Below are 23,419 nucleotides of genomic sequence, written 5' to 3'. Positions count from 1 at the left end.
TTAATTAATTAATTAATTATTTATTTATTTATTTATTTATTTATTTATGTAGTAGGGAAATTGGCCAAGGACAACAAAAATCCAGTTAAAAAGAAGCCCACTGAGATGCCAGTCCCATAAAAGGGTCCAAAGTGGTAGTCAAAAGTTGAAGGAAACCTCCCTCTTGAAGGAATTTAAATCATAGGAAGGTGGAAATACAGAGGCAGGCAGGGAGTTCCAGAGTTTACCAGAGAAAGGGATGAATGACTGAGAATACTGGTTAACTCTTGCATTAGGGAGGTGGATAGTATAGAGGTGAAAGAAAGAAAAAGTCTTGTGCAGCAAGGCTGCAGAAAGAGGGGAGGCATGCACCCACCCATCTCTGTTTTTGCTTTCTTCCACTCTCTTGGTACTCTTCCCTCAGTCAGTGAGCTGTTAATCACATCCCAAATTGGTTCCACCACCTGTTCTCTACATTCCTTTAGTGTCCAATCTGACACTCTATCAGGCCCCATTGCTTTCTTGACATCCAACTTCTCTAACAATTTTTCAATTTCATGTTTTTGCATCAAGACTTCCCATAATCCCCCCCTACCTCACCTTGTTTGGTTCTGTAAAATCTGCTTCCACATTGAACACAGACCTGAAACTCTCTTTCATAATTTCACTCATCTCTTCTGCTGTTTAATATATCCTTCCTTCCTTTACTATCTTGTTTATGGTCTCTCTGCTTGTCATCTTTCCATTGATATATCTATAAAAAAGCTTGGGCTCTTCTTCACATTTCTTTACCACATCCTTTTCAAATTGTTTCCCCTCCTCTTTTCTTATTCTAACATACTCATTCCTTGCCTCCTTATACCGCTCTCATTTCATTTTCATTTCTTTGTTTCTTCAGTTTCTTTCAAGCTATATCCTTTTTCTTCTTAGCTGCAGCATATCTGGCATTATACCAAATATGTTTGCTCCTCCTTACTTTATATGCAGGTGTGTGTGTGTGTGTGTGTGTGTGTGTGATTCACCTACAGTCGTCTGCTGGTCACCCAGCCAGCCGTTCCCCTACAGAAAAAGCTCAGAGTTCATAGTGACTGATCTTTGGGTAGGACTGGACCACTGACACACCACACATCAGAACAGCAAGGTCACAACCCCTCAGGTTACATCCCATACCTACTTGCTGCTAGGTGAGCAGGGGCTACACATTAAGAGACTCACCCATTTGCCTTGCCACGCCCGGGATTCGAACCCAGGCCTTCTTGGTTGTGAGCCGAGCATGCTAACCACTACACTACACGGTGTGTGTGTGTGTGTGTGTGTGTGTGTGTGTGTGTGTGTGTGTGTGTGTGTGTGTGTTAAATACTATAGAAACACAGGGTGCAACCCCAAGCTTCCACCTTGATGAAGGTGAAGCTACCACTCACATCAGTAGATATTATCATGCTTCCATTATGATATGTAGGAAAACTAAGCCTATTGTGGTGTTCATGAGACATTGCTACTAATAAAAAACATGACTGAATTACCAGTTTAAAGGAAATCATTGCCCTCCTTGTCTCCCTGCACTTCATTGTTACATGGGCAAGCTTTACATTATTGTCACTCACCAGCACCTGCATATTTTTGTCATATTTTTGTATTGTTACATGTCATACACCACTAAAATAACAATGTGCTGATTCTGAGACAGTGACTGATAATTCAATGCTAGCAACATTACAGAAATAATAGGGAGTTGAAGAAATAGAGAGAAAATGTTTACTCTTATTTATTTATCTATTTATTTTTATATATTTTACACATAGTCTACTGTAACCAATTTATACTCTAGAGGTGCAGCAATGTTTTTTTTGTTTGTTTTTTACTTGTTAGCAGGTTCAGTTTTCCTAATCATCATCTGGTAGTTTGATGAAACCAGACATAACTGTGTGATGCCCAACTTCCTCTCCGTTTGCATAATATCATTCAAGGGTGGCTGCCATGGCTGTCGCACAGTGTGTGTGCATGTGTATTTACCTAGCTGTATTTACCTAGTTGTATAGTACAGGGTCCGAGCCAAAGCTCAATTAGTCTTGTCTCCATACCCGAATTTGTCCAATCTCTCTTTAAACATGTGCACACTCTTTGCCACAACCACCTCTTCTTTTAAGTTATTCCATATTTCAACCGTTCGATGCGGAAAGCTGTATTTCTTAATATCTCCCAAACAATGACTCTTCTTTAATTTCTTCATATGTCCCCTTGTACGTCTATCTCCTTCCTCCACTTATACAACTAGGTCATCTCTGTCTATCTTCTCCATGCCATTTACTAATTTGAACATTGTTATCAGGTCTCCTCTTTCCCTTCTTTCTTGCAGTGTTGGTAATCCAATTTCTTCCAGTCTTTCCTCGTAACTTAGGTCTTCCAATTCAGGTATCATTTTTGTAGCTGTTCTTTGTATTCTTTCCAGTTTCCTTATATCTTTCTTCTTGTGTGGAGACCATACCACTGCTGCGTATTCCAGTTTGGGGCGTATCATGTGTGTTATGATTTTCTTCATCATTTCTTTGTCTAGGTAATTAAATGCCACCCTGATATTTGCTAGCAAATTATATGTAGAGCCAAATATTCCATTGATGTGTTTTTCTGGTGATAGCGTGTCTTGAATTATTACTCCCAAGTCTTTTTCTTTTTTGCTCTTTGGTATTGTGATTCCTCCCATCTTATACTTCCATGAAGATCTCCTTTTACTTCTTCCCGTCTCCATTACATGGTACTTCTTTATATTGAATTCTAATTTCCATCGTTTACTCCATTCATAAATTCTATCAATATCCCTCTGTAGTTCCTCACAATCCTCTTGGTTCTTTATTACTTTCATCAATTTTGCATCATCTGCAAATATGTTAATGTAGCTATTTAAACCCACCGTCATATCATTTATATAGACCTGAAACATTATAGGTGCCAACACAGACCCTTGTGGTACTCCGCTTGTTACTTCGCACCAACTTGATTTATTATCTCTGATTACTGTACTCATTTCCCTACCTTGGAGATAATCCTTCATCCACTTAAGTATTTTTTCTTTTAGCCCTCCTCGATGTTCCAGTTTCCATATGAGACTTTTATGTGGAACTGTATCAAAAGCTTTTTCTAGATCTAAATAGACTGCATCAACCCAACCATCTCTCTCTTGTAGTTTATCTATTACTCTTGTATAAAAGCTCAGTAAGTTTGTTACACAAGATCTCTCTTTCCTGAAACCGAATTGTTTTTCTGTTATTATATTTTCTTGTTCAAGATATTGCACCCATCTGTTCTTAATGACTATTTCACAGAGTTTACTTACAATACTCATGAGTGAGACTGGTCTGTAATTCAGTGGTTCCATTTTATTACCTCCTTTGTATAATGGTACTATATTTGCTCTCTTCCATTCCTTTGGTACTTTTCCCTCCTTCAAAGAACTGTTAATTATCTCCCATATTGGTTCTTCCAATTCCTCTCTACATTCTTTCAATATCCATCCATTTACTTCGTCTGGTCCCATCGCCTTCCTAGTATCTAGCTCTTCCAGTAGTCTTTTAATTTCTTTTCTTTCCACTTGTATGTTTTCTATTCCTTTCTGTTGTTCCTCATCTCCCAGTGATGCAAAGACAGTTTCTCTTGTAAATACAGACTTAAAGCTTTTATTCAGTATCTCAGCCATCTCTTGTGTGGTTTCATAAATTTCCCCATTTTTCTTCAGCTTTGTAATGGTATCTCTATGCTTTATTTTTCCATTTATATATCTATAGAAAAGTTTGGGTTCTTCTTTACACTTTCCAACTACATCTCTTTCAAAATTTCTTTCTTCTTCTCTTCTTATTTTAACATAATCATTTCTAGCTGTCCTGTATTCTTCTCTATTTATCTCATTCCATTGTTTTCTCATTTTTTTCCATGCCTTCTCCTTCTTCTTTTTTGCCTCAGCACACTTTCAATTAAACCACACTTTCTTATTTTCTTTTACCTTATATCTTGGCACATATCTTTCAACACCTTCTCTAAACTTGCCTAAAAACACTTCATATTTTTTCTGCACCTCCATACCTCTTAATAAATTATTCCAATCAAGCTCTCCGCCTTAGCCTTAGCATAATTTTTTTTCTCATTTTTATATTCCTCATTGAATTTTGGCACTTCTTCTTTGATCTCTATCTCCATCTTCACATGATCACTTTTTCCCACTGGACACAAATATTCTATATATACTTGGTTCATTTTCTGGCTTTTTTGTAAAAACCAAGTCTAGTAGTGATGATTCATCTTACCCTCTGTACCTAGTATTTTCTTTCACCCATTGATCCATCATGTTTACCATCATAGTCTGTAAAAATTCTTCACTCCATGTACTAGCAATCCCTGTCACCTCCATCTCCCCCCAGTTTATCTCTTTGCTATTAAAATCTCCTTTTAGTAACACCTTGTTTCTTATCTTTAGCATGTCATCTATACTTTTTATGAACTCGCTTTGCATGTGCTTATAATCATCAGTCCCCCAAGTGTTGGTCTTTGGAGGCATGTATGCAACAGTAATTTTTCTGCTTTCTTGTCCTTGGATCTTGATCTCCACACTCAATGTTTCTAACCTCCCTTCACCATATTCCACTGTTTCTATCAAGATGTTTTTTCTTACTAGAATCATCACTCCTCCTCTTCCCTTATTCTTTCTATCTCTTCTCCATGTGTTATATCCTTCTTCTTCAAATTCAACATTAATCTCCCTTGTTAGTTTTGTTTCCATAATGCATGCCACTTCTGGTTTCTTTTCATGTAAATAATCTCTTAGTTCCCTTAGGCCGGACACTAATCCATCTATGTTTGTATACATAACTTTAATTTTATTTATTGTGCACCCATTTCTTTGTGTGTGTGTGTGTGTGCAAAATATATCCATCTGACGTGAAATTCTTGTAGCGATGTGGGGAAAGCAGATATGACCAATGGTGTTAGGAAAAGTCGTGGCCAACATTTCATGTAATAATATGTACTACACTATAGGTAATTGGATGGAATGGTGCCATATGATCCATAGAATATTGTTTGTCTAATAATGTTTACTTCTACTTAATACACGACCCCCCCTGGTCAGGAAGAGTGAAAATCCAGGAAAGCTGCAGACATCAGCTGCATAAACATCAGAAATCTAGCTGCAAGAATACTGAATGTATTTTCTGAAGTCCTCCTTGACCATGAAAGTTGATAATTGAAAATTTGATGTTTGGCTGTCTGATCACAACCAGGATATGATTTTATTAGGTATGGCTTTAATGGAAAAGGCATCATCACCTAAAATAACACAGGGACACTGCCTATTTGAAAAGGAAAGATCATGTGCATGATATTGAGTCTGGTAGACAGGAGATCTAATGGCCGTGATATAGATTTTTCTGACTTCAGAAAAGAAGAGAAGGAACTGCCAGATAAATTGATTTATAGGAGAGTGCTAGCAACAGAGCAAACAATAAGCGAGTTATTAAAAAGGTGAAAAAAATGAAAGTTAGACAGAGTTCTGGAGGAGGAAAAAAAATGTTTGAAACTTTAATGTGAGAAATATGAAAAGGTATTGATGAAATATGAAGAAAAGTTAAGGTGAACAGTGAGAATATAAAGAAAATAAGTGAAAAACTGAACCAGTGGATGATTGAAAGAGAGGAAGAAAAAGCAAGTTTTAAAGAAATTTTAGAGAAACAAATAAAAGAAAAAACAGAGAAGTCAGTGGTGAAGGTTATAAAGAAAAAGAAAGGTTTTGTGAGAGATACAGTAGAGAAAAAGAAATGTGTTTTAATATTTGGGATTAAAGAAAAGTTTTTTCCAATATACCATGTGAGAGAAAAACAAGAAAGCAGTGTGACAGTTGATTTAGTTAAAGAGGTTCAAAAAGAAGGAAGCAGTAATCATGAGGAAATTGAAGTAGTCCAAGTTGAAAAGTATACCGAAGGAGGGGAGCGACCATTGAAAGTCAAGTTTAGGTCACAGGCAGTTGCAGAAGAAGTGGTGGCTGGACCCTGGAAACTTACTAGGAAAGAGGAGATGAAGAATATATGGAAAACAAATGAGGGCAGAACAGAAGCAGAGAAAAAGAAGTTCTGTTGGAGGGTCATGGACATGAGGTTAAAGAAATGGTAGTTCAGGCTAAAGGAGACAGAGGGAATGAACTGAAGGTATTATACACTAATGTTAATCAGTTAATTTCATCACTGCTGGAGTTAAATGACTATCTAGGAGAAAACGAACTGGACATAATAGGAATAGTTGAAAGGAAGTTAAATGGTAAATTAGTGTCCCCGGATATTGGCAGTATGGAGGAAAGACAGGAAAGAAAAACAAGGAGAGGGAGTGATGATTTTAGTAAGGAAAGACTTAAGAGTTGAAGAAGTTAGCTATGGGAAAGGAATTGCTGAAGTGATACAAATGGTGATGAAACAAGAAGGGAAAAGCAGGAGAAATTTCCTTATGGTGTATGTTCCACATGATATAAGATCCTGGAGCAATGAAAATTATGAGTGTATGATGAAGGACACAAGTGAGGGAATGGCAGAACTTAGCAAAAAGTGACAACTTAACAATGATGAGAGATTTTAATTGTAAAGAGGTGTATTGGGAGGAGTGAACAATGGAAGGAGGTGAAAGATCAGTGGGAAATATGTTACTACAGATGGCAATGGACAATACACAGACACAATGGATCCAAGAAAAAATATGATTTCTAGGAAATGAAAAACCATCAAGGCTAGACCTATTGTTTGCTAATGAGCCAGAAATAATAGAAAGCATGAAATGTAAAAGCCTATTAGGAAAAGGTTAACACGTAGTTATTGAGTTGATATTAAATAAATAAAGAGAAGTGGGGAAAAGAGAAGAGCACAAAGTAGGGAGATACATTTACAATAAAACAAATTTTACACTAATGAGGAAATATTTTGAAGAAGGCAAATGGAGTAATTTTAATGAAGTGCAGAAAGTAGAGGAGAAATGGATGTCTTTACATGAGATGAGGGAGTCAAGGGATATGTTCCCAAAATGGGGAAAAAAAGAGATTGCTAATAAAGTTTGGTTTAATAGAAAATGTGAACAGTTCCTGCAATGAATTAGTTAAGACAACTTTCAGGTGGTTATAACTTATAAATCCAGGTATGACATGTGATGTCATAACATACTCGTGGCACCCAAAATCTTTTCATCATTGCTGATTGAGGAATAAAATGTCACTTATGTGGTGAGATATGATGGTTTCCAGGAATGTTTTTGAATATCATTCTTGCTACTCCTTAACCAAAAATGGAGTCAAATTTCCATGTTCAAATCTCACAGTAGCTAATTATTAAACTTCACAAAAACAAAAGTTCATATAGATGAGAAAATTATGCTTAATCATTCATTGCAGTTTACCAGTAAGGAATATATGTGTATTTCAATGAATTTTTCAAATTACAGTAAAAAAGACTAAATTATGACAAACATTTGCAGGAATGTGAGAGCCTGGCTGGACCTTGCTATGTTTTCAAGAACCATTTTGCTCCTGGCTTTGTCTTCCAACTGGAAAATGGAGATATTGACAAACTCATCAAGTAAGTAGAAATCAAGATTAACCACCAAGCTAGCTACTTTTGTCAACGTATTGAAGTCTTTTTGTAATTTTTTTCTTGATATTTCAATCTTCCTCCAGATGCTTTATATGTTTTATTTTTCTTGATTCAGTATCACTTATTATAGAAATAAATTGTAAATTTCAGGAAATTAAAGAAAAAAAGTATGCATTCATATCCCTTACAGTAGAGAAAGTCATTGAGGCATATGGATGGAGATGATCAAAGATAATGTGAGAGATGAAGATAGGTATACTCTAATATGCATGAATGTGTGTGTGTGCAGCTTTAAATGCAGGAAATGGAAAATGGAGAGACTGTATGAGGAAGTTTTCAATTATTTGAAAGAGAAATCTGGGAAAGGTAGTTTTAATACGATAGTCTGATTGATTGTATAATAGTAGATGAGATTCAGAAAAGATGTATTGGGTACTTAGGTAGTGAGGAGAATTCTTGAAGGTTCAGATAATTTGCTGTTGTTATTTAGATGAAAATAAGAAATAAATGGAAATATGGTAAGAAAAGTGAGTTATATCTTGGCAACAGAAAGGATAGACAGAGATATTTGAGAGGACCATGAAAGGAGGTATATGAAAGATTGAGAGAAACTGGGAAGACTATTGCAGAGCAATCAAGTGTGAATAAGGTGTTTTGTAAGTTTAAATGTACAGTAAGTACTGCTATTGCAGTTTTTTTTTCATACTAAACATGGAATTACATACAACTGAGTCACACTTACATAGATTAAGACAGATATTATGCACCATTATTAGAAAGAAATACAGAGGGTACTCATCATATGACATATTTATCTTACAACCAATGTGCTATCCAATGAAAAAAAAATATATATATACCCAACTTGTCACTTACTTAGGTGTGTACAAAATTTTAAATTTTTGTGACTGGTGCATTCACTAATGGTAAACACTGTGCTAGGCATTACAAGATAAAAGACAACATTTATACACATTTTACTGCATTTTTAAATGATGAAAATATCTTTTAATTCTACCGTCTTTTGAGAATAAAGTCTTGTCATCTGACTATTTTTTATTTATTTATCTATCTATTTATTTATTTATTATATTTTATTTTATTTTTTATTTTTGTTTTGCTTCTGTAAAGGAACCACCACTTTTCCAATTGTCTCATTATGGGGATTCACTGGATTGGAACCAAGCACCTGGTTCTGCTCTCCTGCTGCCCTCTTTTGGGTGTTGGGTATTTTGTCAAAATACCCAAAATGCAAAAAATATATAATATTTTTCTTGCACTACTTTACCTTCAAATAGCTTTTCCAGTTAATTTTTCCATAAAATTTATCAAGCTCTGCAAAGTTTGGCTTAGCATAGTTCTGTCTTCCATTTCTGTATTGTTCTTTCCTGAGCAACATTTTTCCCTCCTGTGGTACTATTTCTATCATCACATGATTGCTTCTTCCCATTTGACTCAGACAATGTATACTTGGTCTACTTTCTGGGGTTTTCATAAACACTAAGTCCAACAGTGATGGTTCTTCTCTACATCTTGTAGGCTTGTTCATCCATTGTCTCATTGTATTCACCATCATGGTCTGCATAAGTTCTTCGCTCCATGACCTGACATTTTCTTTCACTTCCATCTCCTCCCAGTTAATTCCCTTAGTGCTGAAGTCATCAACTAAGAGCACTTTGTTACTTTTCCTTATCATTTCCTCTATACTATTTTTTGTTTTTAGTTGCATACTTTTAATTTATTAGTTTCCTATGCATTAGTTTTTGGTGGTATGAATGTCTCAGTGATTTTCCTTTTTTCACTTTCTTTGATCTTAATCACAACACTCAATGTTTCTGCCATTCCATCACCATATTCCACTTCCTCAACAACAATATCCTCTTTTACCAGTATCATCATCACTCCTCCTCCTCCCTTTCATCTTATGTCTCTCCTTCATGTACTATATCCTTCCTTTGCAAATCCCAGCTTTATTTCCTCTTTTAGTTTAGTTTTTGTTAAGTATATCACATCTGGTTTATTGTTCTTTAAGTAGTCTTTAAGTTCCAATAGGCTCGACACCAAACCATAGTGTACATAATCTTTAAACTTCTGCTTGGTGATCTTGCATGGCATCTTTGTGCCACCATTTCCTCACTTTCATGTCCACAACTTTCCAGGTGAATCTTCTCACTTGTTCCTGTGTTCTCTCCTCATTTTTTGACTGGGCCTGTACTCTCAATTCTTTCAGTTTACTTATCTCTTCTTCATTAATGTCTCTTTTCATCCATATTTCTTTAATTTCTTCTACTTTTGCAAATTTTCCTGTTTTTTACTATTTGTGACATGAATCTTATTTTCATTGGTCTTGTTCCATTTTCATTGTACTTTCTGATCCTATAAACCTCTTCAATTTATTTGACTATCTGCCCTTCTTCCTCCACTGCTTCTGCTATAATATCCTTAGCCCTTTTCACTTCTTTCTCTCTAGCAATTTTCATGGGTAAGTTCTTCTTCCTGACCCCAAATACCACCACACCCATCTTTCTCTGTACCATGTCTCTCACAAGATTACTTTTTCCTTTATTATTTTAATCACTTCCTTTTCCATATCCTTATTGTCTTCCTGTTGCTGTTGCCTTATTATCTCCTCTATGTCCATCTTTTGTTGTTGTTCTCTCTCTTCTGTCCAACTTTTGACCTTATCTAACTCTTTTATTTCTCCAACCCTAACCTCTCTCTCTCTCTGCTAAATGCAATTTGTGTTAGAATATTGTACATTAGTGGCAAGCTGACTTATATTTTGGTTTGAAATTTATATTTTGAAACTTATTAGGTAAGAGATATGGATACTTTGTCCATAATAAATTCTTCATCTGTTATTACCTCATACATTTGTCTTGTTTCAGGTCTGTGATGATCTTGGTTAATGTATTTCTGAAGGAGAAGGTGGCCCACAATATGTTCATCACCAGAGGAGCCCCTGTAGAGTCTGTTAGCAGTTCTGAAGATACATATAGTACAGTGAGAGTGATGCTCTGGGCACGAGATTTTATGGCTGGTGAGCAACCTTATTTATTTTTAAACTCCTGTTTACTTATCCTTCATTTATCAAATATTTGCTGTTACTCATTCTTCTAGAGTTAAACTAAATTCTCTATTAAGCTAAGTGAGAAAAGGCCAGTTCATTATATCAAAAATTTGCTATATCCACAGCGAGGCCTTAAAGATAGTAAGTTTATAAGATGAGTCGTTAAGAAATACAGATAATGAATCTTTCAGTCATTACTGGATACCAAGAGATAGAATAAGGATGAGTTAATGAGAAATTTCTTTAATCTTCATATATTATTTGGTAAGGTGTGTGTGGTGAAACTGCTTTTAGTATCCAAACACTGTTTCCCCCACCCTGCTCTGCCTGTTATGCAATAATGCATCTGCTCGTTCCACTCTCACTTTTCTCCTATAAATGACAAAGTGTTGAATGTTGGTTGCATAAGGTTGCTATATTGTTTTAGGCAAATTGTATAATTCCTTCTCTATATGGCTGTGCTGTTTACCATCGTACTATTTATTACTCATGTTCGCTCCATATGATGTAGAAATTACTGAGAGTTCTCATTTATTTCAAGCAATGAGAATTGAATATATATATATATATATATATATATATATATATATATATATATATATATATATATATATATATATATATATATATATATATATATATATATATATATATATATATATAAGAATAAAACCTTAACAAGTTGTGCTTCAGTCATTTGTAGTCCAGGATAATTCAGAAAGATTCATGCAAATAGTGGTGAGCTAGTTAGAGATTGAATATTCTTCAAAGGCTGTTCAAATCTGTATTTTAAAGACTTACAAGCCTAGGGTATGAGCTGAGAAATCCAGGTAGTCTCAGCTGCCTCACCTTGTATAAGCCTTATGGTACATGGACCTTGCCCTGCATGTTCTTCTCTGCCCTGGTTTACAACAGTGGTGATGAGGATAATCTACAATATAGCACAATGCTCCTGTTTGACCACATTGGTGAGTACAACAAGTCAGACAGATTGGCATGGGGAGAGTGGTGTGAGAGAATAAAACAGTACTTCCATGCCAACAAGATGCAGGATGATACTGTGAAGAAAGCAGTGTTCCTATCTTCAATGAGGGCAGCAATGCACAGTACCCTGTATTACCTCTGGTTCCTGAAGAAGCTGAAGGAATTGGCTACGTCCAAGTTGCTGGAGCTGTTCCAGAGTCAATGTATGCTTAAGCTTCAGTACTATCACTGCAGGTGGTGTGGGTGACAGCAGCAGCAGCATGCTTAGTACTATCACTGCTGGTGGCAAGACTGTCAGTGACAGTGGCCTCATGCTCGGTACTATCTCTGCAGGTGGCAAGACTGTCAGTGGCGGTGGCCTCACACTCGGTACTGTCACTGCAGGTGGTGAGACCATCAGTGGCTGAGGCCTCACACTCGTTTTTAATTACTGCAGGTGGCAAGACTGTCAGTGGCAGTGGCCTCACAGTCATTACTATCACTGCAGGTGGTAGGGTTGTCAGCAGTGGTGGTCTCATGCTTGGTACTATCATTGTTGGTGATGGGGTTGTTGGCAGTGGTGGCCTCACTCTCTGTACTATCACTGCTGGTGGCAAGGTTGTCAGCAGCAATGGCCTTACACTTAGTAATATCTCTGCAGATGGCAGAGGTAGTGGCAGTAGCAGTGACACACTTGGTACTATCACTGTGGGTAGTGGAGATGCTGGCAGTGGCTGCTACTGTATGCTCAGTACTATCATTGCAGGTGGTAGTTGTGGCAGCTGGTGCAGCAAGCATGTCCCGAATCCACAGGATTCATGCAACTTGAAACATCAGAGTGCCATGGAGGTGTTAAATCAATATCACCTCTCTGGTAGTCTTTTCTGTGGCACAACTTGCCAAAATGTCATGTGATGTTACAAACACTGCACTGTTTTCCTCATGCTTAGTGCTGCTTTTAATGGCTACTTGGGAATGGCTCACCACTACAACCTCCAAAAGACTCTGCTTCCTGCTCCCTGCATTCCTCATACTTAACATACCTGAGTGCTGCTGGAAGTGCTCTGTTATGTGCCTGAGAATATCATCCACTGGCAGAGTTGTCATCATTGGAGATCCCAACACTGTGGGCCCTTGGAGGAGGCAGTAGACACCTGCCGAAACGATAATTACTCCCAGTGAAGTCTAAAGCACTGTTCAGGGGGTGCTGTGAACTTACCATTAAACCCAGCTGTGACCTCACTGAACGTTTCCCTTTGTGTCTCACAACACAAGGGGGCAGTCACAGCCTGCCCTCTAAAGACAACTCTCTTCCTCCACACAAAACTACAAGCACCTAATAACACACACACTCTTCACTCAAAAATTTTAATATCATCATGGCGACTCCTACACCAGCCTCGGAGTCCCCATCTGGGGAGGGGACCATAAATGTCCCCAGGTCGCACTGCCTTTCTGTCGACGACCGTAAGTGTCTTGACACCCCCCTCAACTTTTTCTTCATTAACTTCTGCAACATTCGCGGTCTAAGATCTAATTTTCAATCTGTAGAACACCACCTCTCCTCTTCTAAACCTCATCTTCTTTTCCTCACTGAAACTCAGGTGTCTGAGGCAACTGACAGTAGCCCCTTTTCTGTTTCCTCCTACTTTCTGTATCCTCATTTTCGATCCAAAGCTGGATGCTGTGTTTATGTGCACAATGACTTAACCTGCTCTCGTGCCCACGCTCTTGAATCTTCCGAGTTTTCCACCATCTGGCTACGACTACAGAGTCACTCTCATACTAAATTTATCTGTGCTGTATACCTCTCTCCTAATTCCTCTGACTATAAGAAATTCTTTGACTACTTAACTTCCAAAGTGGAGCACATTCTGACCCTCTTCCCTTTTGCAGAGATCTCCATTCTTGGAGATTTCAATGTTCACCACCAGCTTTGGCTTTCCTCTCCCTTCACTGACCATCCTGGTGAACTAGCCTACAACTTTGCTATCCTCCATGACCTAGAGCAATTGGTGCAACACCCTACTCGTATTCCTGACCGTCTTGGAGATACGCCCAACATTCTTGACCTTTACCTGACCTCTAATCCTTCTGCTTATGCTGTCACCCTTTCTTCTCCATTGGGCTCCTCCGATCACAATCTCATATCTTTATCTTGTCCTATCACTCCAATCCCTCCTCAGGATCCCCCTAAGCGAAGATGCCTCTGGCGTTTTGCCTCTGCTAGTTGGGGGGACCTGAGGAGGTATTTTGCTGATTTTCCTTGGAATGACTACTGCTTCCGTGTCAGAGACCCGTCTTTGTGTGTTGAGCGCATAACAGAGGTGATAGTGTCTGGCATGGAGGCGTACATTCCTCACTCTTTTTCTCGTCCTAAACCTTCTAAACCTTGGTTTAACACAACTTATTCTCATGCTATACATGATAGAGAGGTGGCCCACAAAAGGTACTTAAGCCTTCCATCACCAGAATCTCATGCACTTTATATTTCTGCCCGGAACCATGCCAAGTCTGTTCTTCAACTAGCCAAAAACTCCTTCATTAACAGAAAATGTCAAAACCTTTCAAGATCTAACTCCCCTCGTGATTTCTGGAATCTAGCCAAAAATATCTCCAATAACTTTGCTTCTTCTTCTTTCCCTCCTCTACTTCAACCAGATGGCACCACTGCTATCACATCTATTTCTAAAGCTGAACTCTTTGCTCAAACCTTTGCTAAAAACTCTACCTTGGACGATTCTGGGCTTGTTCCTCCCTCTCCTCCACCCTCTGACTACTTCATGCCACCTATTAAAATTCTTCGCAATGATGTTTTCCATGCCCTCGCTGGCCTAAACCCTCGGAAGGCTTATGGACCTGATGGGGTCCCTCCTATTGTTCTCCGAAACTGTGCCTCCGTGCTTGCACCTTGCCTAGTCAAACTCTTTCAGCTCTGTCTGTCAACATCTACCTTTCCTTCCTGCTGGAAGTTTGCCTACATTCAACCTGTTCCTAAAAAGGGTGACCATTCTAATCCCTTAAACTACCGTCCTATTGCTTTAATTTCCTGCCTGTCTAAAGTTTTTGAGTCTATCCTCAACAGGAAGATTCTTAAACATCTGTCACTTCACAACCTTCTGTCTGATTGCCAGTATGGGTTCCGTCAAGGCCGCTCTACTGGTGATCTTCTGGCTTTCCTTACTGAGTCTTGGTCATCCTCTTTTAGAGATTTTGGTGAAACTTTTGCTGTTGCCTTGGACATATCAAAAGCTTTTGATAGAGTCTGACACAAAGCTTTGATTTCCAAACTACCCTCCTATGGTTTCTATCCTTCTCTCTGTAACTTCATCTCAAGTTTCCTTTCTGACCGTTCTATTGCTGCTGTGGTAGACGGTCACTGTTCTTCTCCTAAATCTATTAACAGTGGTGTTCCTCAGGGTTCTGTCCTGTCACCCACTCTCTTCTTATTATTCATTAATGATCTTCTAAACCAAACTTCTTGTCCTATTGACTCCTACGCTGATGATACCACCCTGCACTTTTCCACGTCTTTTCATAGACGTCCAACCCTTCAGGAGGTAAACATATCACGCAGGGAAGCCACAGAACGCCTGACTTCTGATCTTTCTAAAATTTCTGATTGGGGCAGAGCAAACTTGGTATTGTTCAATGCTTCAAAAACTCAATTCCTCCATCTATCAACTTGACACAACCTTCCAGACAACTATCCCCTCTTCTTCAATGACACTCAACTGTCCCCCTCTTCTACACTGAACATCCTCGGTCTGTCCTTTACTTATAATCTGAACTGGAAACTTCACATCTCATTTCTAGCTAGAACAGCTTCTATGAAGTTAGGTGTTCTGAGATGTCTCCGCCAGTTTTTCTCACCCCCCCAGCTGCTAACTCTGTACAAGGGCCTTATCTGTCCATGTATGGAGTATGCTTCACATGTCTGGGGGGGTTCCACTCATACTGCTCTTCTAGACAGGGTGGAATCAAAAGCTTTTCGTCTCATCAACTCCTCTCCTCTAACTGACTGTCTTCAGCCTCTCTCTCACTGCCGCAATGTTGCATATCTAGCTGTCTTCTACCGCTATTTTCATGCTAACTGCTCTTCTGATCTTGCTAACTGCATGCCTCCCCTCCTTCCACGGCCTCGCTGCACAAGACTTTCTTCTTTCTCTCACCCCTATTCTGTCCACCTCTCTAACGCAAGAGTTAACCAGTATTCTCAATCATTCATCCCTTTCTCTGGTAAACTCTGGAACTCCCTGCCTGCTTCTGTATTTCCACCTTCCTATGACTTGAATTCCTTCAAGAGGGAGGTTTCAAGACACTTATCCACCAATTTTTGACCACTGCTTTGACCCTTTTACGGGACTGGAATTTCAGTGGGCATTTTTTTTATTAGATTTTTGTTGCCCTTGGCCAGTGTCCTTCTTACATAAAAAAAAAAATAATGTACTGCACATCTCAGGAGTGAGAGAAAATATGCAAACTGTGTTCTCTTCGGCTGCTCTTGAAGCTGTAGTAGCTCCTTATAGTCTTTTTTTTTTTTATATAGGAGGGACACTGACCAAGGGCAACAAAAATCCAATAAAAAAAATCTGTCTGTCATGTCTGCCCATGCACTGCACCACACTTTATACTCATGGAGTGTGATGTTAGATGAGATCTTGTGTGGTGGTTGGGATTAAACCTTGCTGTTGGGATGGTGCAACATGGGTGTTATCCAAGGTCCAGAGCTGTTAGCAGTAGCCTTGTTAGCAGCCTTGACATCATCAGTAGTAGGCATTATAACACCTGACAGGAGCTCCTGCATGACATGACAGTTGTGTGCAGCTTGGGCTTGCTGTTGCCTCCATGTTAGCTTTGATTGCCTGCTACCTTGTTATCATCCACTTGTAATGTCACCAACAAGAGTAGATTCACTATTGGATCACCTTGCCTTATCCTGCTCACTGTGTCATATTCTGGGTTTAAGTTCATGGACAGTGCTGGTCAGATTCATAGTTTACTTGGTAACAGTGTGCAACAATGAATACCCTATGTACAGTACAGAGACAAGCAAGTAAAATGTGTAGGGCTCAAGACTCAAGCAGAGCCTAGGAACTGACTTGCCATGGAATGGAAACCTCAAAGTCGACTCACCCAGGTCGTGTGGAGTTGCTGCTTGAGACCTCAATAAAATGTGTGGCAGCAGTTAACAGTAGTTAATGATCCTTCACTCTTTACACTCATAATACCTCAATTTTCATTTTCTGTATACAGATGCACTTTGACTTAAAAAATCTGTTACAGACATCTTGAGATACAAATGAGAGGTGTGGTTTAGGAGAAATCCAGACTTACCAGTAACATCAGCATTAAGATCAAAAGGTGCCATTATGTTTTTTTATTCCCACTGCATCATCACACCACTGTATCACATTGGATATGAGGACAAAACACACTTTCACACAGTTCTAAATGTGATGGTGCCACATTGCTGTGTCACACTAAATGTGAGGACAAAACACACATTCATACAGTTTTAAATGTGGCAAGGTTACACTGCTGTCTTGCCGAATGTGAGGACAAAATGCACAGTGTGGCAATATCACATTGCTGCATCATGCTGAATGTGAGGAAAAAACACACACATAATGAATATAACATGAATATGAACATAAAAACTTATGAATGGCCATCTGGAATCTAACACATTTGTAAATTTTTGGGAGTATCTATACAGTTTTTTGTAGCATATCCACTTGTCTCCTCTTTATTACATTTTTTTTTAATGTTCAATATTTAGTCATGTTTCTCTTCATATTCAACACCTGTTGCAGTCAGCATGGCATTAAAGCAGCAAGATATGTGCAGTGGATGACATACATGCTTATCACAACTTCATCAGTGTTGTCTTCTGGTCTTTGATGTTTGTGAGCTGGCTTTTTTTTCACTACCTTGTTTTACATTATGCTTCACACATTTTCAATTTAGTTCCTTTAATCCACTAAAATATCCCCAGACTATCACACTGTCATGATATTTTACTCACCTTAACAGTGTACCTATAATCATAGCACAACACATTTTTGGGCTGATGCATGACCTTTGAGGTTCCCCTCACCAGTTTCAAAGTGCTCTCATTCCTGAACATTACTTTCCTACATTTTTCTGATGTCTGATGTTGATATCTTTTTTTTACAGAAATTTAGCCTTTTTCTTTTCATAGCCCCCTGTATGTATGAGCTTTTTTTTTAGCAGCTCACCAGGTTGGTAAGGCCAGGTTTTGCTATACATGATGCTGGATGATCTTAATTGACACATCTTTCATAAGGTCTTGGTGTTTTTTTCTTAATTATAGAGGCTGCTACTGCTGAATCACATATCACTTCTCTCTTGAGAATGTTGTCTATGTTGATGTAATCTTTTTTGCTGGCCCCAATCCTTGTTTTCTCACTAGAACAGCACCTGTACATTGCATTGCTGCTTTGTGTTTAAGGCAGTAAACAGCCTTCCAGCATACATGAATTTTTTTTACTGCACATGAAGCAGACAGGGTTAAAGCACGTGTTTTTTTTGTTTTTTTTCCTGCAATGTAAACTTGGTCTGACCCACTTTGGTCAAGAGGAAGGGGAACTACTAGATGATAAAAGTGACATATGAGAAAAAATAGCAGCTGACAGAGGGAAACATAACATGCATCCTCTCTCTGTCAGGGTGAGCATTTCATTACTGCTTAACTCCTATTGTATCAGGCAGCCAGGGATGGGTACCATCCACACATGTCACCACTAATTCTTTTTACTTTTAGGGTTGTCCAGGATATCTGTTAATGTTTATAAAAAATGCTGTGTAGACTTTTAATGCACTTGTCATATAGACATTTTATTTGCAGTCACTTTACTGAATGTATTTTAATGTTCTAATGACTGTTTTATTGGTTTCTAGTTGTCCACATCTATATTTAAATTACTTAACTGTTGTCTTTTATGCAGGAGCCAAGGATGTGGACTTGTTGAACACTGCTGCTTGTGAACTGGCAGGCCATGTTCCTGTTTATTGTGAGTAGTCCAAAAAGACAAAAACTAAAGGATATTGCTCTTTTAGGATGAGAAAAAAGTTCTTATTAGTTTGTGTAGTGCTTTCTTTATAGTAAATACTACTTGTTAGAATTTAGTCATGGACTTGTTGTTTCTCTGTTGACTGATTGCATTTTATTTCGTGTGTCAATGGTCACTCCACCAGTTTGTCTCATCCCCCCAGCTGCTACATCTGTACAGGGGCCATGTGTGGAGTATGCTTTACATGTATAGAGGGTTCCACTAATACTGCTGTCTGGAACAGGAAAGAATCAAAAGCATTTTGTTTTATCAGGTCCTCTCCCTTAACTGACTGTCTTCAGCCTCTCTTTTCTCTGCAAGATTGTATCTCTTGCCATCTTCAGTCACTACTTTCATGCTAATTCTTCTTGCTCTTCTTATCTTGTTGATTGCATGCCTTCTCTCCCATAGCCTCACTGCACAGGGGTTTCTACTTTCTGTCACCCATATTCTGTCCACCTCCCTAATGCAAAAGTCAACCAGTATTCTCAGTCTTTTATCCCTTTTACTAGTGAAGTCAGAACTCCCTGCCTGCTTCTTTATTTCCTCCTACTTATGACTTAAACTTGTTCACTACAGAGGTTCCTCATAATTTTGGATATTTTTGTGGACTTGCATCTTTAATCAGCTTCTCTCTCTCTCTCTCTCTCTCTCTCTCTCTCTCTCTCTCTCTCTCTCTCTCTCTCTCTCTCTCTCTCTCTCTCTCTCTCTCTCTCTCTCTCTCTCTCTCTCTCTCTCTCTCTCTCTCTCTCTCTCTCTCTCTCTCTCTCTCTCTCTCTCTCTCTCTCTCTCTCTCTCTCTCTCTCTCTCTCTCTCTCTCTCTCTCTCCTATATGCCACCTTGGCATATAGATGGCAAAGATATAAAATATTGTGAGCAATGCAAAAGGCAGGGATATTTATACACAGGAATGGGAAATATATCAGTGATGTACTGATCGCAACTGTTCTACTGTTGGACGCTAGTATCGACAGTCTACATTGGGATCCAAAAGGGTGCTGTGCTGTGTTCTTATCTTATAATTGTTATGACCACAGTTTCCAGTCCCTCATACAGCTGCCACAACTGGCCTAGCTTCCCTGAACCACCCCTTACATGGAGTCAGTGCTGGGCTCAAATACGAGTGTACAGGGCTTCTCATGACTCATGCACCCTTTACACAACCATTCATAATGCCAGGTCACACTAATGAGATCACCAGTCTGTTTCTCCCATCTACAAACAGAGAAATAGTTCACCAACTACCAGCTCCAACAGCTGGGAAAGAATTGATCGCCATCTTCTAGGGAAAATAATTATGATGTACGATAACCACATAATAAGGTCAAGGTATAAAACCCCATTGAACTCAGTAAAAAATCCACCCACTGTCCAACAAAGTGTTATATCTCTCACTGAGTAACGTTGTTTACTGCTTTCTGGACACCAGACCCCAACAGGCCTGAGGAGGGAGTAAAGTTTCACTATGCAACGGCTAACTTAGACTCCTATGCAACCAAGCACTCTCCAGGAGCCTGGGCCAGCAATAGCATTTAACAAAACACATATGCAGACACAGTGCCCACAAAAACAGACAGGAGCGTATTTCACCTCTCACTATAACAAAGCTCGCTTTACACACACACATAGCTGAGGAGTCACATCTCTGATATGAAGTCCTTTACACTTAACTACACTCTCAGGCAGGCTGTGATGGAGACTCCTACACTACCCATACAGGCTGGGCATATGGCTAGTAATTACTCACTTATCCCCTTAGAGCAACTAGCATGTCTAACTAAAAACCTTCCACCCAGTCTCCTCCATGCATCTGCCTTCTGATGGTATTTCTATCTGGGGTCGAAGCTGGACTATGACTGACTGTGGGAACATGAGGCAAACATACACACATACACCACCCCACTGCCTCACCTCACCCAGTACTGGTTTACATGAACAAAGCATTTTCCTTTTGAAAAGTCTGGTGACTAAACTATGTGGGCTGGATGAATACTGGTTACTTTATCATCAAGAGCAATTCTTCTACTAAATGCTGGGTGAATCTCAAATTAAATTAACAATGGGAAGTAAGGAAAATTACATGGGGAGTACGAGTAACTCTGCATTGGTAAATGTCATACGAAGTGCTGTGAATAGGTTATATGTCCGAGACATGTCAAATTTTCATCTCCAGCCTGTCTCTTTTCTTTCTTTCTCTTCTTCCTCCCTTCATTCTTACTTCTTTATAATTACACTATACGAGTACATGACATAATATTATGGTGATATTTTTAACATTAGATATCAATCATAGAAAAATCTGTGAAATATATGCTTATTATCTGTACCTGAAGGCTAGGAAAATGAGAAATTATTAAAGAGTTAAAATTATCAATATACATGTAAAAGAACCAGCTGAGCAGGTCCAGATATGTCTTGATTAGTTTTGTATGCATTTCTCAAGCCAAGGAAGTGACAAACAGTATGCCCATTTCAGAGGGAAGAACAAGATGGTGAAGAAATGCCTAGTTTTTTTCACATACAACTTGCTTTTTATATTAGCAATAACAGTGCTCCTCATTACCCAAACATTTAATCTCACATTTAAAAGAAAATTACATCATATCCCATCCTGTTGGCAACACTGCATTGAGTATCTCCAGCAACCCTACCCATCAGGCGGTGATCCCTCATTCTGTTTTGAGACATGCTGCTGTTCAATTCATACAATGCTGGCTCTCGTTTACCCAGCAGTCACTAGCTTTTTGCCTTATGGCAGAATTATCCCACCACCAGAAGCACTTCTTGGCTTTGTCTGATGTGTTCTTTGGTGTTGATGACTCTCCATTGGTTAAGGAAATGGAATTTCAGTGTTCTGCTTCTGTGATCACTGTCAGCCAGGAGCAGGCCAGCCTTCCCAGTTCAGCACATGGTAGCAGCTCCCCCATGAGCTCTCCCCTATCTTTTTTTCATTGCTCCATGTCATCACACATTACCAGGAGAATTTGTTCTTCTGGGTGCAAGAGAGCTCTTGGAAGTGTCCACAAACATCCACACACTGTATGTTTAGTTTGTCATATTTTTTTTTTTTTTTTTATGTCAACAACAGGTGCTGTGAGTGTGCTGAGTGGAGCCCCAAGCTGGTTCTTAGTGCACTTGAATATCAGCAAGTCTTACAGAAAAGGTGGGAATACAGAGCTATTAGGAAGGCTATCCTCCCTTCTGGGTGGGAACAAAGTGGGCAGACAAGGGCTGGGGGCAATCGCACTCCTTTCTCTGTTTCCACTGGCGTTCCCCAGTGCTCCCCACTTCTGGATTCCAATGCTGGGTACATGTCAGGTTCATTGGGGCCAGAAAATTTGGTCTCCCAGCTTCCTGGTACCTCAAAAGTTGCTCCTTGGGATATGCCTACATTTTTTAAGGAATTTGCTTCTTTCATGAGGTTTCCTGAAAGCCAGCAGCATGCTTCTTTCCCTGATATATTTTACTTCGGCAAATCACTTGTCTGCTAGATGGTGCCGTTCACATGAGATACACTACACTACGCCACACAGTCAGTTACTACGCAGACACCACATAAGTCGGACGTCGGTCCCGCCTCCTGTTCTGTTGTTACGACTTCTGTTATCGAGGAGTGATAGGAATATTACAGTTTTCTTGTTTGGATTGTGTATTATGATTTCCATTACCTGTTATAAGGGTGGAATATTGTCTTTAGTGATCCGTTACCTGATTATAGGGCGGAGTATTGCCTATGGATATCCGTTACCTGATAAGGGCGGAGTGTTGCCTACTTGAATCCGTTACCTGATTTAAGGGCGGATTATGGACTATAAATATCCGTTACCTTGTATAAGGGCGGATTATTGGTTATATGATATCCGTTACTTGGTATAAGGCAGATTATTGGCAAATATTTTATGCTATATATATATAACAATATTTGGGCACTCGTGAGCCGACATAGGTGCGAGATGGTTCCATCTTGTTACCCATTATTGGGGCAAGAGGAATATTGCCTTATTTACAAGCCTGGGGGCATTTGACTTCCCAGATTATTATAAGGAAGGAGTTTTTGATTTAAAGTTACCCTGTGTGTGAGGTTAAGGCACCCGTGGGGTTATAAAAGGAACTGCTGTTAAAAGGGGTGGCATCTTGTTAACATTAGCTGCCATGTCTAGGACGCCTTCTGATGCTTGCCCCAGTCCTGAGAGATTCACAACTACCAGCATGCCACGCACCTCAGCTAAGGTAAAGGGACTACACAAGGGGAGTAAACATGAAGAAAGATCCAGATCTAAGAGCCGTTCTACTCGTCATGAGAGGTTAAGTTACTCTCGGTCACCTTCCCCTTCTCCAAAATACGCTGGTGAAGACAGCAATGCGCCTTCTTTGGGCATGATTATGGATGCTTTGACTGAGTTGAGGAAAGACATGGACAAGCTTAAGAAGAAAAATGGGGCTGTGAAGTCAAAAGCAGTTCATAACAATGCTCCCCTGTAGGTGTCAAATAATACTTTGATGCCTGATTCTCAGGAATCACAGGCAGGATTTTCTGGATTTAGAACTCCACTGAGGGAGAACAGTGATGAGGAAGAGGAAATCCAGAGGGATGTTCCTCATGATAGTATATTGTTACAAGGTGCTAAGAATTATGGACCCATGGAAACTGTCTCAAAAGAACTTGACAAGGAAATTGCTGCAATGGTGAACCACCTGTTTATTAATGGCATGAGGCAGGA

General features: G+C 39.1%; 1 protein-coding gene across 1 annotated transcript in view; it reads left to right on the top strand.

Moving 5' to 3' along the window:
- The window catches only part of LOC135111690 (GDP-D-glucose phosphorylase 1-like), a 164,372-nt gene that overhangs the window by 120,586 nt on the left and 20,367 nt on the right, over positions 1 to 23,419 (top strand). The window contains exons 7-9 of the mRNA XM_064025285.1: positions 7,474 to 7,574; positions 10,478 to 10,629; positions 18,594 to 18,659. Coding sequence (XP_063881355.1) covers positions 7,474 to 7,574; positions 10,478 to 10,629; positions 18,594 to 18,659 — 319 coding nt within the window. The remainder of the gene's footprint in view (positions 1 to 7,473; positions 7,575 to 10,477; positions 10,630 to 18,593; positions 18,660 to 23,419) is intronic.

The sequence above is a fragment of the Scylla paramamosain genome, chromosome 2 (genome assembly GCF_035594125.1).
Source record: "Scylla paramamosain isolate STU-SP2022 chromosome 2, ASM3559412v1, whole genome shotgun sequence".
Classification (NCBI taxonomy): domain Eukaryota; kingdom Metazoa; phylum Arthropoda; class Malacostraca; order Decapoda; family Portunidae; genus Scylla; species Scylla paramamosain.
Note: the sequence above shows the minus strand (reverse complement) of the source record. Positions and strands in the feature narration are given on the sequence as shown.